Here is an 18,596-nt window from a genome sequence, read left to right as displayed (position 1 = left end):
TAAACACACTGACCTACCAGGAGATGGCATAATGCCCATTTTATACAGGAATTAATCAACTTAATTACAAAGTTACTGTTGAGGCACTAACTACTGTAATTTACTGAAACTAAAAAGGTATTGAGACGTGTTTCAGAACTACACTTCAAAACTGACCTGTGATGGCTTTCCTTTTCATCAACAACTGACGTGATCAGATAGATGATGAGTCAGATAATAACACAACAGAGAAACAGAATGATTGCTGTAACAATGTGCCTCTTTACTCAGTCATGATCGACTGATGTTGCAATTGTTTGAGGTTTTGATCTTTCTTCCATTCCCACGAACACATTTTCTGGCAACTAAGAGCATATGTAAAAAATATACTTTATTTATTGTTTTCCATCACAGACACAAAGATCGAGTCAAGAGTAAGATTATGTAACACGTAACACACCACAACTTGTTAAGTAAATAAATAAACATGGAATATGCAAACACCAATAACAAAAATCTAAACATCAACATGTTTAATGTTACCTGATTGATTCTGGGGAATCATTTTAAATGTAATGAAATACAATTACAGTAGACAGTCATTATTGTCCTATTTTCAAGACATAGCAGTGAGGTTAGGCCTACTCCCAAAGCAGGTATACAGTGGCATTACATTAACAATCTCTGGTACTCCTAGTGAGGGTAGTGCCTCCTCTCTGTAGTTAAGACTTTCCTCAGTACCTCCGGACTGAACTGGTAGGTCAGTTTCTTCTTGACCTTTCTGATTTCTCCCGTCTTGCCGTAGTTCCGCAGGGCCCTGGCCATCTTCTGATATGTCATCCTCTTCCTGTTCCCTTTCTGCGTGCCCCAGCGATTGGCCAGAGTCTCCTTGTTTTTAGAGGAGAACTGGAAGATTCCTTTCTCTCTGTCCACCCACCACATACTGTCCTTCATGTCTCCGTTCTTCAGCATGTCCAGGAGGAACTGGTACAGCCGGATCTTCCTCTTGTTACCTGGATAGAGAGATATGAAAGATGTTTTACATGAATTTCATAATGGCAGAATGAATTCATTTCTATGGCTATTGTTGGATCATGTTAAAGGCTATTAGCAAGTGTGTGATCCCTGTATGTAATAGCCACCCAACACATTTCTCCCCTGTAATGCTACTGTACTCAGTCTCACATGTTTCACAAACGAATGAAAAGGATTAAGTCAATCAGTAACTAAATCTCTTAATTAAATTAAGTCAGTCAGCACTCACTGGAGTCTCCCCAAAAGGGACATGGTCTCCATGGTCTTCTTCTTCACCCTCAGATACCTCCAGTGGGGGACTGTGGCCCACAGGTTCCTCCTCCTCGGAGCAGTAGTAACTAGGGGACACAGGGGCCTGTTGCTGGTAATACACTGTGTGGTTGTAGTACGGCATCTGTAGAGAGGAAAATCAATGTAATTTGTTGTCATGATGTATTGTTGTACTGTATGTTTTGTTTAGCATTTATATGACATAGTACACACATTTCACGACCCATTTGTTGCACAACTTCCTGCAGAAAGTATGCGAAACCTACACATAGCCTCTTCATCCAGGTAGTCCCATTGAGAACAAATCACTTATTTCACTAAAGGAGCCCTGTCTGGCCATAAGAGAATTATGCTTGATCAGTTGTCTCTCTGACTTTGTACAAAGTCATTGTCCTATAGCTCTCAATGCATTCTTTGATACATCTTTGATTCAGTTGTTGATTTTTACATTTACAGATGTAGGATCTTAATTTGATCACCTGTTTTTTTTTTGCAGCAAGTTTCAACAACTACAAAAACATTTCCATTAATTATAATCCATACAGTAGTGAAGGGTTCACAGCAAAGCTGTTAAACCTATCTTAGATCTGTTTTTTCCCTTGACATGGTCAAATAACTCGTGCATAGATTGCCAACTTATTTTCTAATTTGGCACACAGAAACTCGAGCCCATGAGTAACTTGGTCAAAAAGAATGATTGGTTTATAGGTGTCACTGCGGCAGGGTAGCCTAGTGGTTAGAGCGTTGGACTAGTAACCGAAAGGTTGCAAGTTCAAATCCCCGAGCTGACAAGGTACAAATCTGTCGTTCTGCCCCTGAACAGGCAGTTAACCCACTGTTCCCAGGGCGTCATCAAAAAAAAGAATTTGTTCTTAACTGACTTGCCTAGTTAAATAAGTCATCTCTCATATCTACCACCATGATTCATCTAGAGACATTAAACTTTGTATTCTAGGTGTCTTTCCGCATACTGGACACATTTTCCTCAAGGACCCATAGGGTCTGTCAGGATATATTTTCTTCCATCTTGGACATTTAAAAAAACATTCTCATGAACCATAAATCCAAATAACACCATGTAGGCTCTTGGTTCAGTATGTAGGCTCTTGGTTCAGTATGTAGGCTCTTGGTTCAGTATGTAAGGCTCTTGGTTCACTATGTAGGCTCTTGGTTCAGTATGTAAGGCTCTTGGTTCACTATGTAGGCTCTTGGTTCAGTATGTAAGGCTCTTGGTTCAGTATGTAAGGCCCTTGGTACAGTATGTAGGCCCTTGGTACAGTATGTAGGGCCCTTGGTACAGTATGTAGGCCCTTGGTACAGTATGTAGGGCCCTTGGTACAGTATGTAGGGCCTTTGGTACAGTATGTAGGCCCTTGGTACAGTATGTAGGGCCCTTGGTACAGTATGTAGGCCATTGGTACAGTATGTAGGCCCTTGGTACAGTATGTAGGGCCCTTGGTACAGTATGTAGGGCCTTTGGTACAGTATGTAGGCCCTTGGTACAGTATGTAGGGCCCTTGGTACAGTATGTAGGCCCTTGGTACAGTATGTAGGGCCCTTGGTACAGTATGTAGGCCCTTGGTACAGTATGTAGGCCCTTGGTACAGTATGTGTAGGGCCCTTGGTACAGTATGTAGGGGGCCCTTGGTACAGTATGTAGGCCCTTGGTACAGTATGTAGGGCCCTTGGTACAGTATGTAGGCCCTTGGTACAGTATGTAGGGCCCTTGGTACAGTATGTAGGGCCCTTGGTACAGTATGTAGGCCCTTGGTACAGTATGTAGGCCCTTGGTACAGTATGTAGGGCCCTTGGTACAGGGCCCTATGTAGGCCCTTGGTACAGTATGTAGGGCCCTTGGTACAGTATGTAGGCCCTTGGTACAGTATGTAGGGCCCTTGGTACAGTATGTAGGCCCTTGGTACAGTATGTAGGGCCTTTGGTACAGTATGTAGGGCCCTTGGTACAGTATGTAGGGCCCTTGGTACAGTATGTAGGGCCCTTGGTACAGTATGTAGGGCCCTTGGTACCCTTGGTACAGTATGTAGGGCCCTTGGTACAGTATGTAGGCCCTTGGTACAGTATGTAGGGCCCTTGGTACAGTATGTAGGGCCCTTGGTACAGTATGTAGGCCCTTGGTACAGTATGTAGGGCCCTTGGTACAGTATGTAGGCCCTTGGTACAGTATGTAGGGCCCTTGGTACAGTATGTAGGGCCCTTGGTACAGTATGTAGGCCCTTGGTACAGTATGTAGGGCCCTTGGTACAGTATGTAGGGCCCTTGGTACAGTATGTAGGCCCTTGGTACAGTATGTAGGGCCCTTGGTACAGTATGTAGGGCCATGGTACAGTATGTAGGGCCCTTGGTACAGTATGTAGGCCCTTGGTACAGTATGTAGGGCCCTTGGTACAGTATGTAGGGCCCTTGGTACAGTATGTAGGCCCTTGGTACAGTATGTAGGGCCCTTGGTACAGTATGTAGGGCCCTTGGTACAGTATGTAGGGCCCTTGGTACAGTATGTAGGGCCCTTGGTACAGTATGTAGGGCCCTTGGTACAGTATGTAGGGCCCTTGGTACAGTATGTAGGGCCCTTGGTACAGTATGTAGGGCCCTTGGTACAGTATGTAGGCCCTTGGTACAGTATGTAGGGCCCTTTGGTACAGTATCTACCATTCCAGTGTTTTACTTGCTATATTGTATTTACTTCGCCACCATGGCCTTTCATTTGCTCACATCATATATAGACTTATTTTTCTACTGTATGTTTTACTCCATGTGTAACTCTGTGTTGTTGTATGTGTCGAACTGCTTTGGGGGATCCTAATAAAATGCTAAATAGACTCAATGAATTAGCCTCTAATGAATTTGAAAATGATGAGTTGCTGTATGCAAAGTCGGCCACGCTACACCATGTTCATCCACCTCTGGCCTGCTCGCCTCCCTACCACTGAGGACGTACAGTTCCCGCTCAGCCCAGTCAAAACTGTTCGCTGCTCTGGCCCCCCAATGGTGGAACAAACTCCCTCACGACGCCAGGACAGCGGAGTCAATCACCACCTTCCGGAGACACCTGAAACCCCACCTCTTCAAGGAATACCTAGGATAGGATAAAGTAATCCTTCTCACCCCCCCCTCCCTTAAATGATTTAGATGCACTATTGTAAAGTGGCTGTTCCACTGGATGTCAGAAGGTGAATTCACCAATTTGTAAGTCGCTCTGGATAAGAGCGTCTGCTAAATGACTTAAATGTAAATGTAAATGTAATGTCACACCAGAGCTAAAATAACTGAACCGATGAACATGAGCCCATGAAATTTGGTATGTAAACCTTTTGTATACAGTACCAGTCAAAAGTTTGTACACATCTACTCATTCAAAGGGTTTTCTTTATTTTTACTATTTTCTACATTGTAGAATAATAGTGAAGACATCAAAACAATGAAATAACACATATGGAATCATGTAGTAACCCCTAAAAGTGTTTTTTCAAAGTAGTCACCCTTTGCCTTGTTGACAGCTTTGCACAGCTTTTCTCTCAACCAGCTTCATAGTAGTCACCTGAATGCATTTCAATCAACAGGTGTGCCTTGTTAAAAGAGTCTATTGAAATATTTTGGAATGCTAATTTGGAGTGTACCTACTGATATTTAAATAATTTACAGAATTCAAAGATGACCACAATATATCAGTACACAAATGTTGAAAATATTCCACAAATCTTAACATAAACCATTTGTCAAATTGACCCCCGAATTGGTTTATAAACTCAATAATTTAAAGGAAAACTTCAATCAAAAAGGATATTTTGGTACCCCCCCCCCAGTAGTCCACTGTTGATAGAGTCCCAAAATGCTTTGCATGTCAGCAGTCAATTGGACTTTTAAGAGGCAGAAGTGTCACTTGTCACATCATCACGATGATGCAAAAATGGGTGACACTTTGCCTCTTGAAAAGTCTAATAACTTGAAAACTTGATTTGTTTTTTGAGGTTGGATTTTTTTCCTTTAAGTAATAACTATAGGAATGATTACCTGCTGCATTCAAAGATAACCAACTGAAAGCACCAGACCAAACGTACCTTGCGTCTTCCTTGAGGTACCGAGAGATAAACATGGCAATGCTTTCACTGATTGAACATAAAGGAAGATCGTTCCCGACATGATAGAGTGCTTTGCTTTGTTCATCCAACTGATCTCGTGTCCTTTCTGTCATCCTGTGAACCCCGTTCATTGCTGGTCGCAGCTATTTTTTTCCTGCTGTGAGAATCACCCCCATCACCCCCCCCCACCCCCACCCCACACACACTGCTGTGCCTCAGATTATGTGTCAATAGCAAGGTTGAGTAAATGAGGTGTAGCCTAGGCTATCCACAGCCCAGCGGTTGGTGGTGAGTGTACTCTATTGTACTGCGCTCTACTCTCAAGGCGATTGGTTGTGGCTAAAATGGTTCCTCACTCAGGAAAAGCACATTGTTGAGCAATCCTGTAGCTGCTTTCTGTAGACAACAGTGTAGGCTATTACATAACATCCAGTCACCTCTGTGTCCTCCCTCTCAAAGACAAAAGAGTATTATCTCTAGATGATGTATATTGTTGATATTGGTATTGTATACCACTATAGTATAAATGCCCTGTGAATTGTTGCACTGTGTGTGCCATGTGTTAGGACCGCTGTTAAACATTTGCATTATGCCCATTACACGTTTCTTTTATTTATTTAATATTTTTCACAGCTACCACACTGTTCTCATCAGAAATACTGATTTCATTATACATTTTACTTGTCAAAATGATCAGAGACAGAGTTGGACTAACCTGTGGGGTTAGGGGTCCCAGTCCTGGGTCTACTAGAGTTGGACTAGCCTGTGGGGTTAGGGGTCCCAGTCCTGGGTCTACTAGAGTTGAACTAACCTGTGAGGTTAGGGTTAGGGGTCCCAGTCCTGGGTCTACTAGAGTTGGACTAGCCTGTGGGTTAGGGGTCCCAGTCCTCGGTCTACTAGAGTTGGACTAGCCTGTGGGGTTAGGGGTCCCAGTCCTGGAGTCCAGTGTGTCTACTAGAGTTGGACTAACCTGTGGGGTTAGGGGTCCCAGTCCTGGGTCTACTAGAGTTGGACTAGCCTGTGGGGTTAGGGGTCCCAGTCCTGGGTCTACTATAGTCTACTAGAGTCCTGGGTCTACTAGACCTGTGGGGTTAGGGGTCCCAGTCCTGTGTCTACTATAGTTGGACTAGCCTGTGGGGTTAGGGGTCCCAGTCCTGGGTCTACTAGAGTTGGACTAGCCTGTGGGGTTAGGGGTCCCAGTCCCGGGTCTACTAGAGTTGGACTAGCCTGTGGGGTTAGGAGTCCCAGTCCTGTGTCTACTAGAGTTGGACTAACCTGTGGGGTTAGGGGGTCCCAGTCCTGGGTCTACTATAGTTGGACTAGCTGTGGGGTTAGGGGTCCCAGTCCTGGGTCTACTAGAGTTGGACTAGCCTGTGAGGTTAGGGGTCCCAGTCCCGGGTCTACTAGAGTTGGACTACTAGGGGTCCCAGTCCTGTGTCTACTAGAGTTGGACTAACTGTGGGGTTAGGGGTCCCAGTCCTGGGTCTACTAGAGTTGGACTAGCCTGTGGGGTTAGGGGTCCCAGTCCTGGGTCTACTAGAGTTGGACTAGCCTGTGGTTAGGGGTCCCAGTCCTGGGTCTACTAGAGTTGGACTAACCTGTGAGGTTAGGGTTAGGGGTTCCAGTCCTGGGTCAACTAGAGTTGAACTAACCTGTGAGGTTAGGGTTAGTCCTGGGTTCCAGTCCAATCCTGGGTCAACTAGAGTTGAACTAACCTGTGAGGTTAGGGTTAGGGGTTCCAGTCCTGGGTCAACTAGAGTTGGACTAACCTGTGGGGTTAGGGGTCCCAGTCCTGCGTCTACTAGAGTTGAACTAACCTGTGAGGTTAGGGTTAGGGGTTTCAGTCCTGGGTCAACTAGAGTTGAACTAACCTGTGAGATTAGGGTTAGGGGTTCCAGTCCCGGGTCTACTAGAGTTGGACTAACCTGTGGGGTAAGGGGTCCCAGTCCTGGGTCTACTAGAGTTGGACTAACCTGTGGGGTTAGGGTTCCCAGTCCTGCGTCTACTAGAGTTGGACTAACCTGTGAGGTTAGGGTTATGGGTTCCAGTCCTGGGTCAACTAGAGTTGAACTAACCTGTGAGGTTAGGGTTAGGGTTCCAGTCCTGGGTCTACTAGAGTTGGACTAGCCTGTGGGGTTAGGGGTTCCAGTCCTGGGTCTACTAGAGTTGGACTAACCTGTGGGGTTAGGGGTCCCAGTCCTGGGTCTACTAGAGTTGGACTAACCTGTGGGGTTAGGGTTCCCAGTCCTGGGTCAACTAGAGTTGGACTAACCTGTGGGGTTAGGGGTCCCAGTCCTGGGTCTACTAGAGTTGGACTGACCTGTGAGGTTAGGGTTAGGGGTTCCAGTCCTGGGTCAACTAGAGTTGAACTAACCTGTGAGGTTAGGGTTAGGGGTCCCAGTCCTGGGTCTGCTAGTGGCAGGTGGAGGGTGTCGGTATCAGGGTAGCGATAGGTGTGGAGGAGGTGTTGGGAATGGACACTCTGGAGCTCTGTCAGGTGATTCCCTTGTGAGGAGATTTCCAACATGTCACTCTGATGCATGCCCCTGTCAGAGTGGTACTCCCAGCCATGCTCTGAACCATAAGAGAGACATCAATAAGCCTTGTTATAAACATTATAAAGGCTCATACATGCTACATGCTAATAATGAGTTATAAAGAATTATACCTGCAGACTTTATAGAGAGACTGCTCATAAAAACAACTTCTCATTTTGAAAAACATCTATGTGGCAGAAACATTCATTCCAGTGTCAAAATAACTACAAAGTGTAAATAGGATCATTTCCCTATAAAATCAGTCTAAAACGGAGATTTGCGAGATGTTCGGTAAATGATATATCATGAAATGAAGGGTGTATTTCTATGCTACCCATAACATTGTCCCATTTATATTGTGTAATTTATTGATGGTCCCTAACGATCCCCAGAGATAGGTTTTCCAAAGTGAAACCAATTTTGCCATGGTCGCACACCAGCCGGGCTGAAGCTAATTGGCAAAAAATTATTTGGCTTACTCTTCCCACCTGCGAACACACAAACGAGACACCCACATCAAACCACACCCCGAAACCAACTCACGTTTGAATTCAGTCATGACCGCTTGCATGTAACCTTAATTTTTTTTATTGCATACTTCTTGAATTGACTGAATTGAAATTGAATTGACCCCAACCCCGTTGGACAGCTTTTCAATCTTTAACACGTGAAACGTTACCACTATTACTCATCGGGTGTATTTGCCACTCACCATCGTGAAGTTCTCCGACATTGGTGAGATATGAGTATAACTCCGCTGGTGATCGATAAATCTCAGGATCATATGGGATTATTTCTTCAGATGCCTTTTGTAAAAGAAAGAGCAGAACGTTTTATACACGCCAAAAAAATGAAGGTAGATATACAAAGTTTGCCTAATGTGTTTCAAAGAATAGGTATCCGCATATACTAGGCCAAGTACATATCTTACTCGTGAGATATACTGTAATACACATCTCATTAGATATAAATACAGAGTTCATCATATATTTTACAAATTCATAATGAACATTTTGTAAATCTGGAAAATGTACTCACATTTGATCAGTGGTGTAAAGTACTTAAGTAAAAATACTTGAAACTACTAATTAAGTACTTTTTAATCGGGTATCTGTACGTTACTATTTATATTTTTGACAACTTTGACTTTTACTTCACTACATTCCAAAAGAAAATAATGTACTTTCAACTCCATACATTTTCCCCTGACACCCAGCAGTACTCGGATCTGACTCCCTAAACACAAATGCTTCATTTGTAAATTATGTCTGAGTGTTGGAGTGTGACCCTGGCTATCCGTACACTAAAAAACATGAACATCTTACCGTCTGGTTTGCCTGATGTAAGGAATTTGAAATTATTTATACTTGTTACTTTTGATACTTCAGTATATTGAAAATCAAATAATTTTAGACTTTTTCTCAAGTAGTATTTTACTGGGTGACTTTTACTTTAGTCATGTTCTGTTAAGGTATCTTTACTTTTACTCAAGTATGACAATTTGCTACTTTTCCCTCCGATTTATATACAATGTAGCACATTTAACTTTCATATGTACTAATCTCCCAGCCACATTAGTAAAAAACAAGAGATCATACAATACTCACAAAGGACATGATGACTTTCAAGAACACACAGTTATAATCCTAAAAAATGGAGAAATATCCTTTTGACTTAATTCCCATTAATTTTGATTGAATTTCCGATGGAAGTCGTTGAGTCGAATATTACAGTTGACCACTATCAGAACAAAACTACGCAGAGTATTAAACCAAGATCATAATATACTTTCACTTTTTTCATCTTCGGTCTGATTGTCACTCAGTTCCTGAGTTCCTGAAAGTTGTTGATTTGTCAGAGGATGTGAACCAATCATATTCACATTCGTGAGTTTGGTCTCACTGTTTTCTGCCTCTGGTTTTAACAATGGGTCAACCTATCTTTCCGGATTTTAACTATCATATTTGTTTTAAAAGCACTAAAATAATTGTCTTTCAAGCCTGTGAAAGATGAATAAGCAATTCCCAAGATATGTCACTGGGTTTTATTTCACCAAGATATGTCACTGGGTTTTATTTCACCAAGATATGTCACTGGGTTTTATTTCACCAAGATATGTCACTGGGTTTTATTTCACCAAGATATGTCACTGGGTTTTATTTCACTGTATTTATGTCACTGGGTTTTATTTGTCACCAAGATATTCCATGGGTTTTCATTTCTAACCCTAAAAAAACTATGTCACTGGGTTATTGATATGTAGTCCAAGATATGTCACTGGGGAGAGTTATAACAGACACCAATATTATAACAGACCTACTGTACGTAGTTATAACAGACCTAATTTCACGTAGTTATAACAGATATGTACTGGGTTTTATTTCAACAAGATATGTCACTGGGTTTTATTTCACCAAGACCTATGTCACGTAGTTATAACACCAAGATATGTCACTGTGTTTTATTTCACCAACTGATATGTCACTGTGTTTTATTATCAGACCAAGATATGTCACTGGGTTTTATTTAACAGACCAAGATATGTAACAGACTGGGTTTTAGTTTCAGACTGTACATTTATTTGTATTGACCTACTGTACATAGTTATAACAGACTATACATAGTTATCACCAAATGTTATAACAGACATGTCTCTTTCATACTGCTAACCCTAAAAACTATTATAAAGTACGTTTATAAAACCTATTATTGATATGTAGTCCCTACTGGGTGAAACAGAATATTTTTTTGTACATGTTTTTACTTGTGGGAGAGTTATAACAGACCTACTGTACATAGTTATAACAGACCTACTGTACGTAGTTATAACAGACCTACTGTACGTAGTTATAACAGACCTACTGTACGTAGTTATAACAGACCTACTGTACATAGTTATAACAGACCTACTGTACGTAGTTATAACAGACCTACTGTACGTAGTTATAACAGACCTACTGTACGTAGTTATAACAGACCTACTGTACATAGTTATAACAGACCTACTGTACGTAGTTACAACAGACCTACTGTACATAGTTATAACAGACCTACTGTATATAGTTATAACAGACCTACTGACATAGTTATAACAGACCTACTGTCCATAGTTATAACAGATTACTGTACATAGTTATAACAGACCTACTGAGAGATATAACAGACCACTGTACATAGTTATAACAGACCTACTGTATATAGTTATAACAGACCTACTGTACATAGTTATAACAGACCTACATCTTATAACAGACCTACTACATAGTTATAACAGACCTTGTAATAGTTATAACAGACCTACTGTAGTTATAACAGACCTACTGTACATAGTTATAACAGACCAGATCAGAGTTATAACTGACCTTGACGGTTATAACAGACCTTGAAGAGTTATAACAGACCTACTGTACATAGTTATAACAGACCTATCTCAACCAGACCTACTGTATATAGTTATAACAGACCTACTGTACATAGTTATAACAGACCTACTGTACGTAAGATAACAGACCTTGTACGAGATATCTCAACAGATCTAGTTTACTGTTGAGGTTATTGTTGAAGAGGATTGAGAGATTTTCAACCAGATCAGATTGTTTATTTGAGGTTATTGTTGAAGAGGATTGAGAGATATCTCAACCAGATTATAGGTTATTGTTGAAGAGGATTGAGAGATATCTCAACCAGATTATAGGTTATTGTTGAAGAGGATTGAAGAGATATCTCAACCAGATTATAGGTTATTGTTGAAGAGGATTGAGAGATATCTCAACCAGATTATAGGTTATTGTTGAAGAGGATTTACTGACATGATTATAGGTTATTGTTGAAGAGGATTGAGAGATATCTCAACCAGATTATAGGTTATTGTTGAAGAGGATTGAGAGATATCTCAACCAGATTATAGGTTATTGTTGAAGAGGATTGAGAGATATCTCAACCAGATTATAGGTTATTGTTGAAGAGGATTGAAAGATATCTCAACCAATTATAGGTTATAGGAAAAAGAGACATTTTCAACCAGATTTTTATTCAAGCTTCAAAATATATAATACATTGGAGGAAAAATCATTTTCCTTTTTATTCAAGCTTCAGTAATATATAATACATTGCGGAAGAGATGCAGTGATACGCATATGCAGTGATACAGCGATTCACAGTGATACACAGTGATATGCAGTGATACAGCGATTCACAGTGATACACAGTTATATGCAGTGATACAGCGATTCACAGTGATATACAGAGATACACAGTGACAGAGTAATAGCCTAGCCATCCGAGGTAGGTCTCTTTGTTATGATTCGATTATTATACCCTTAGGGGGGAAAAGGGGTTTCCACACGGGTTCTTCGGCTGTCCCCATAGGAGAACCCTTTTTGGTTCCTGGTAGAACCCTCTGTGTAAAGGGTTCTACGTGGATCTCAATAGGGTTCTACCTGGAACCAAAAGGGTTCTATATAGAACCAAAAAAGAGTTGTTCAAGGGTTCTCCTATAGGGAGAGCCGAAGAACCTTTTAAGGTTCTAGATAGAACCTTTTTTTCTAAGAGTGTAAATTACATGTATGGTTTTGTGTTATTTTTATTTCACCTTTATTTTACTAGACAAGTCAGTTTAGAGCAAATTCTTATTTTACAACGACGGCCACACACACACACACACACACACACACACACACACACACACACACACGCGCTCCTAAATGAGGAACTAAGATTGAACTATCACATTCAATTCCTTATTAGATACAATGACAATGAGAAAAAAACAACTGCAAGCCACCCCAGCACAAACATGCCTAGGAATCAAGATGCATGGATTGAATTGTATAGTTTTGCGTATGTGATGGTACAGAAAGACATAATTATTCTCATGATTGGTGGAGACAGTGTTTTTGTTGTTGTTGTGACAGTTGCATCACATTGCTGGCCTCAGGCCTTCGGGTATACAGGTTGTTTGTGGACTCCAAATTATAATCTCTATTAAAAAACACTCAATTTTGTATAAATCTGCTTTATAACAAGAGGCTAGTATCATCACTAACATATATCTTATTACTGTCAATGCGTGAAGTTTCTTGTGTTTTCCTGACACGTTGAGTGGGCTTCACCACAGGACGTCTGTTGGATCTGAAGAAACATCGTCTCTCTCTTGCGCAACTGCTCAGAGAGCGTCTTCACATTAACTGTCATTCTTAGTCGTCCCCCCCCCAAAAGCACACTATTCCCTTTTAGAGTGCACTACTTAGACCAGGGCTCAGGAGGGCCCATAGGGCTCTGGTTAAAGTACTGCACTACATAGGGAATAGGGTGCCATTTTGGACAAATCGTCTGTCTCAGATATACAAACCTAAAGTTATGGAAAAATACAGGATGAGGTCTGTTAGAAAAAAGAAATATGTTTCAGAGTTCTATAATTTATTTAAGAATATAAGGGAAATCCAAGAAGTTACATGGGTACACACACACACACACACACACACACACACACACACACACACACACACACACACACACACACACACATCACACATCTATCTATCTATCTATCTATCTATCTATCTATCTATCTATCTATCTATCTATCTATCTCTCTCTCTCTCTCTCTCTCTCTCTCTCTCTCTCTCTCTCTCTCTCTCTCTCTCTCTCTCTCTCTCTCTCTCTCTCTCTCTCTCTCTCTCTCTCTCTCTCTCTCTCTCTCTCTCTCTCTCTCTCTCTCTCAAAAACACAAGGGTTGACCACACCAAAATAGCATGTGATGATCTGTATCAGTTCTGTGTGTTGTTCAACAATGTGGGATTGGTTTCACAGCCTGCAGGTCTTTATCTGTCGGGGCACATATACTACAGATCCTCCTGCCACAGAGACACAGGAGCAGCAAAAGGCCACAGCAGCCAACCTCACCGACCACAACACACACAGCTCATCTCCACCTGAGGCCCCACAGAGAAACAACCCTGGCTACCGGAAACCGTGGAAAGTAGGCGGTGATGTGCAGAATTGTTTGGGTATCGCTCCTAACAGTATTCCGTTACAATGTACTGTAAAGTGTATCTCTTTCTTTCTTTAATGTGAGTATATGTATGGACCGTGAAAATCCTATATTAGTGTGTGAGGCTGATGCATAATGATTGTATGTTAGCACTGTCTCCATCTGCTGGCAATTACTAGTAGACTCACTGTGGTCACTAAAGATCCCATGGCATTTATCATAAGAATAGGGGTGTTAACCCTGGTGTCCTGGCTAAATTCCCAATAAGACCCTCATACCATCATGGCCACCTAATCATCATGCCCAGCTTCCAATTGGCTCACTCCCCCCCCCCCCCCCCTCCTCTCCCTTGTAACTAATCCCCAGGTCGTTGTTATAAATTACAATGTGTTCTCAGTCAATTTTCCTGGTAAAATAAGGGTTAAATACAAAACAATGTTTTAAAACTCACTAATGAATCCCTCTTGAGCAATATTGGATAGATCAACAGCCAGAGAGAATGGTACCAAAATACAGGCCTGCCCTGACGTTTTTTACAACAAAAAATAGCTTAATGATTACTGGTATTTGGACGTGCTGTACCAATCAACGAGATCTGTTATCAATAATGGCCTCGGATGATAACATATTAATGCTGCGGCAGAGAGCGACGAAATCCCCCAGCACGAACCGGTGATTGCTACCCGGGGAATAAATTATCCAGGCAGCAGGCGCTAGAGAGGACCCCCCCCCCCCTTCCCCTTCCCCCAACTGTCGAACAGAAGGAATCTCTTCTATACACTACCGCGTCCGGTGGAACATCATGTCTGCTATGAGGACGTTGACGGTCGCGGGATTGTTTCTGGCGTTTTGCGCGTTGGGACTCATAGCAGTCGCAATATGTACTGACAATTGGTACGAGACGGATGCAAGGAGGCACAGAGAACGTTGTAAGAATTATTCCAACAAAAGGAACGACCCTGGATTCATCTATATCTCCAACCAGAACCTCCCACTCCGTATGCTACCGAAGGAGAATAACGTGGAGAGGAAGGGGTCGAGTGGGGGACTCCTCCTGCGGGCTAAGCGGCACTTCTTGCCCCCCGCCCCGGCCATGGAGTCCGTCTGCAGTCGGCAGTACAACTCTACCATCTCCGGGCTGTGGAGGAAATGTCATCGGGAGGGATTCGACCTGGAGACAGAGGATCTCATCTTTAAAGGTTTCATCATTTGATCACGTCACATGATAAACAATATGTTGTTTACAGCCTATATAATGTCAGTGGCGCTATAGTCTTTGGTGACAAGCCCTATTTATGCTCATTGATGTGTGGTGGAATCATCATCGGAATTTGGGCGCTATCCGAGGTGCTGAATGCTGATTTAGCGGTTAGCGGTCCGCCCACATTCAGGCCTATGCTGCAGCAACTAGGCTTTGCATCCATCATTTGATTCACAATGTGACACTACTGTTTGATTTATTTGTGCCACCTCAACGTTGTTAGGGAGTTCACGGGGGCGTACTGTACTAGACTAGGGCTACTCCTCTGTGTGATGCTTTCTGAGAGAAGCCTACAGGCAACTGAGCTGCAACGAAGACTCTAAGCCAACGAAGAAGAAAAAACAGTTATATAAACATTGACAATATGTGATGAATCTATGCTACTAGCCATTTTATTTTTTTCCTCTGGTAGACAACATATGCAATAATATTTTTTTTGTCGTTTCAATATGGCCTCTCCGTGTGAAACTACGTGTTGTTTTTGTTCCTTCTCTGCAGGTTTAGTTCAGCGCTGCACACCAATAAAATACTACTACTATTCTTTAGCCCTCCCCAGAAAGCTGAGCATCAATATAATCAAGACTATTCGTCAGGATGAGTGGCACGCACTCCGTAAGTTTTCCCACAATATCCCCTTTTTTAATCTTCATCTCTGTCCAGGTGAAGAAGAAGACACAGTCTACTGTAACAACAACGTCATCTCGTAATGATCCCGACTTAATAACAGACATTATGATTCAGTTAAAAATATCCTTCATAGAGGAAGTTAAGAACCACTTTTTATTTACAATGAAGGCCTACCCGGGAACAGTGGGTTAATTGCTCAGGGGCAGAACGACATATTTATACCTTGTCAGCTCAGGGAACGTTCTAGCAATCACTTTTGGTTACTGGTCCAACGCTCTAAACACTAGGCTACCTGCCGCCCCAAAATCATAACGCCTCATACATGCTTTTATCAAGTTATGAAGCATTATCCCTGCAGGTTTTAGGTAAAGGGTTTAGCAAGATTGTATATTTGCTGACGTTTTTGACGTTTTGATCGAATTTCTTCATCCAATTTTCTCGCTCCCTGTGTAGACCTGCAGAGAATGACAGTCAGTTTCATCGGCATGGCTGTGTCCATCATCCTGTTTGGCTGGGTGATCGGAGCTCTGGGCTGCTGTCAGCAGCATGACCTGATGCAGTACGTAGCGGGACTGCTCTTTCTCATGGGAGGTAAGTGGAGAACTGTTTTATAACACACACACGCACGCACACACACAGTACGTAACAGGACTGCTCTTTCTCATGGGAGGTAAGTGGAGAACTGTTTTATAACACACACACGCACGCACACACACAGTACGTAACAGGACTGTTCTTTCCTCATGGGAGGTAAGTGGAGTATTGTTTTATAACACACGCACACACACACTCGCACACGCAGTACGTAACAGTACTGTTCTTCCTCCTGAGAGTTGCTGTACATTAGAAGAACAGAGCATTACCACAAAGCACCACTTGGGGGCGTCCGTGTTTTTTAGTTTTTTTAATGGAGAGTGATGCATTGTGTGAGTACTACCATGGCACCATATTCCCTATCACAAACAGCCCTACGGGGGTATTAGGGTGCCATTTGGGACATATTCTGAATTCTAATCTACCGCAAGTCTTGTCACTCCTGTAGAATCTGATAGATATACGTATGATCTTGCCCTCTGATTGGCTTGGTAAGAATCCGCTCAGCTCTGCAGGAGTGACTAGGTATTAGGGGACGCAGGGGAGTATGGACTAAGGTTTGATTTGGAATACAGGTATAATTATAATACCATCGGCAAATGCATGAAACGGTTCATATATATTGTCCATGTATGTAGAGGATGGCTAGAATGGAAGAACGTGTGTCACACGGGTGAAATAATCCCCCTCTCTCTCTCTCGCGCTCTCCCCTCTCTCTCTCTCTCCCTCCTCCCTCTCCCTCTCTCTCTCGCTCTCTCTCCCGCTTCTCTCTCTCGCTCTCCCTTCTCCCACCTTCCTTTCTCTCTCTCTCCCCCTCTCCTCTCTTCCTCCTATCTCTCTCTCCTCCTATCTCTCTCTTCCCTCACCCCCTCTCTCTCCTCCCTAGCGCCCACCTTTCTCTCTCCTCCTCCTCTCTCACTTCTCCTTCCATCTTCCCTCTTCCCCTCTCTCTCTCCCCTTCCATCTTCCTCTCCTCTCTCTCTCCCCCTCTCTCCCACCCTCCTCTTCACCCTCTCTCCCCTCTCGCCCACCTTTCTCTCTCTTTCCATTTTTCCTCCCTCTCTCCCCCCTCTCTCTCTCTCCTATCCTCTCTCTCTCCCCCTCTCGCCCACCTCTTTCTCACTCTCACTCTCCCCTTCCATCTTCCTCTTCTTTCTCCCCTTCCATTTTCCCCCTCCTCTCCCCTCTCTCTCCTATCTCTCTCCCCCTCCCATTCCCTCTCTCTCCCCTCTCACTCTCCCCCTTCCATCTTCCCTCTTCTCTTCTCCCCCTTCCATTTTCCCCTCCTCTCTCTCTCCCCCCTCTCTCCCCTCCTATCTCTCTCTCTCCCCTCCCACCTCTCTTTTCTCACCCTCCTCTCCTCCCCACCTTTCTCTCTCTCACTCTCCCCCCTTCCATCTTCCCTCTTCTCTTCTCCCCTTCCATTTTCCCCCTCTCCTTCTTCCCTCCTATCTCTCTCTCCCCTCGCCCACCTTTCTCTCTCTCTCACTCTCCCCTTCCATCTTCCCTTCTCTCTTTTCTCCCCCTTCCATTTTCCCCTCTCCTCTCCCCCTCTCTCTCCTCTATCTCTCTCTCTCCCACCTCTCCTTTCTCACCCTCTCTCCCTCTCGCCCACCTTCTCTCTCCACTCTCTTCTTCTCTCTCCCCCCTTCCATTTTCCTCCTCTCTCTCCTATCCGGTCTTCTCCCCCTCGCCCACCTTCTCTCTCCTACTCACTCACTCTCCCCCTTCCATCTTCCCTCTTCTCCCTTTCTCCCCTTCCATTTTCCCCTCCTCTCTCTCTCTCTGTCCCATCAGGAACGTGCTGTATCATCTCTCTGTGTACATGTGTAGCAGGGATCAACTTCCAACTGTCCCGTTATCCTCGGTACATGTATGGGATCCCAGAGGACATCAGTCACGGATACGGCTGGTCCATGTTCTGCGCATGGGGGGGCCTAGGTCTCACCCTATTGGCCGGCTTCCTGTGCACGCTGGCTCCTTCCCTCTACCCCCCCGTGCCTCACACTATGGTAGAGAGGCTGCAACGCAAGCCTCGACATGAGAACGGCTGTGTGTGACACCATAGAAATAGAATTACTCTTTGACTTCAATGGGAATGTCCATTCTAGTAATGGGAATGTTCATTATAGTAATGGGAATGTCCGTTCTAGTAATGGGAATGTCCGTTCTAGTAATGGGAATGTTCATTATAGTAATGGGAA

General features: G+C 43.3%; 2 protein-coding genes across 2 annotated transcripts; one reads left to right on the top strand and one right to left on the bottom strand.

Moving 5' to 3' along the window:
- Window positions 1-352: 352 nt before the first annotated feature.
- On the bottom strand, window positions 353-9,712 carry LOC135532361 (transcription factor PU.1-like). The gene is made up of 5 exons (XM_064959924.1): window positions 9,526-9,712; window positions 8,631-8,724; window positions 7,756-7,955; window positions 1,240-1,408; window positions 353-992 (listed from the first exon to the last, which is right to left on the bottom strand). Exons 1-5 carry the CDS (start codon window positions 9,532-9,534, stop codon window positions 673-675), a joined length of 792 nt encoding a protein of 263 aa, XP_064815996.1. The 5' UTR covers window positions 9,535-9,712; the 3' UTR covers window positions 353-672.
- A 4,917-nt stretch (window positions 9,713-14,629) lies between these two features.
- On the top strand, window positions 14,630-18,581 carry LOC135532359 (transmembrane protein 178B-like). Its single transcript, XM_064959923.1, has 4 exons — window positions 14,630-15,109; window positions 15,670-15,783; window positions 16,252-16,389; window positions 18,190-18,581. The coding sequence occupies exons 1-4, from the start codon at window positions 14,713-14,715 to the stop codon at window positions 18,450-18,452; spliced, it is 912 nt and encodes a 303-aa protein (XP_064815995.1). The 5' UTR covers window positions 14,630-14,712; the 3' UTR covers window positions 18,453-18,581.
- The last annotated feature ends 15 nt before the right edge of the window (window positions 18,582-18,596 follow it).

Source organism: Oncorhynchus masou, unplaced genomic scaffold (assembly GCF_036934945.1).
Source record: "Oncorhynchus masou masou isolate Uvic2021 unplaced genomic scaffold, UVic_Omas_1.1 unplaced_scaffold_1836, whole genome shotgun sequence".
In the NCBI taxonomy this organism is placed as follows: domain Eukaryota; kingdom Metazoa; phylum Chordata; class Actinopteri; order Salmoniformes; family Salmonidae; genus Oncorhynchus; species Oncorhynchus masou.
This window is presented reverse-complemented; position numbering and strand designations above follow the sequence as displayed.

Coding starts and splice junctions, on each gene's coding strand:
- LOC135532359 (XM_064959923.1), top strand. CDS start 14,713: ATGTCTGCTATGAGGACGTTGACGGTCGCGGGATTGTTTCTGGCGTTT. Junction 15,110..15,669: donor AGAGGATCTCATCTTTAAAG/GTTTCATCATTT, acceptor CCTTCTCTGCAG/GTTTAGTTCAGCGCTGCACA. Junction 16,390..18,189: donor ACTGCTCTTTCTCATGGGAG/GTAAGTGGAGAA, acceptor CTGTCCCATCAG/GAACGTGCTGTATCATCTCT.
- LOC135532361 (XM_064959924.1), bottom strand. Junction 1,409..7,755: donor CCCTAACCCTAACCTCACAG/GTTAGTTCAACT, acceptor TCCTCTCTACAG/ATGCCGTACTACAACCACAC. Junction 993..1,239: donor TTTTGGGGAGACTCCAGTGA/GTGCTGACTGAC, acceptor CTCTCTATCCAG/GTAACAAGAGGAAGATCCGG.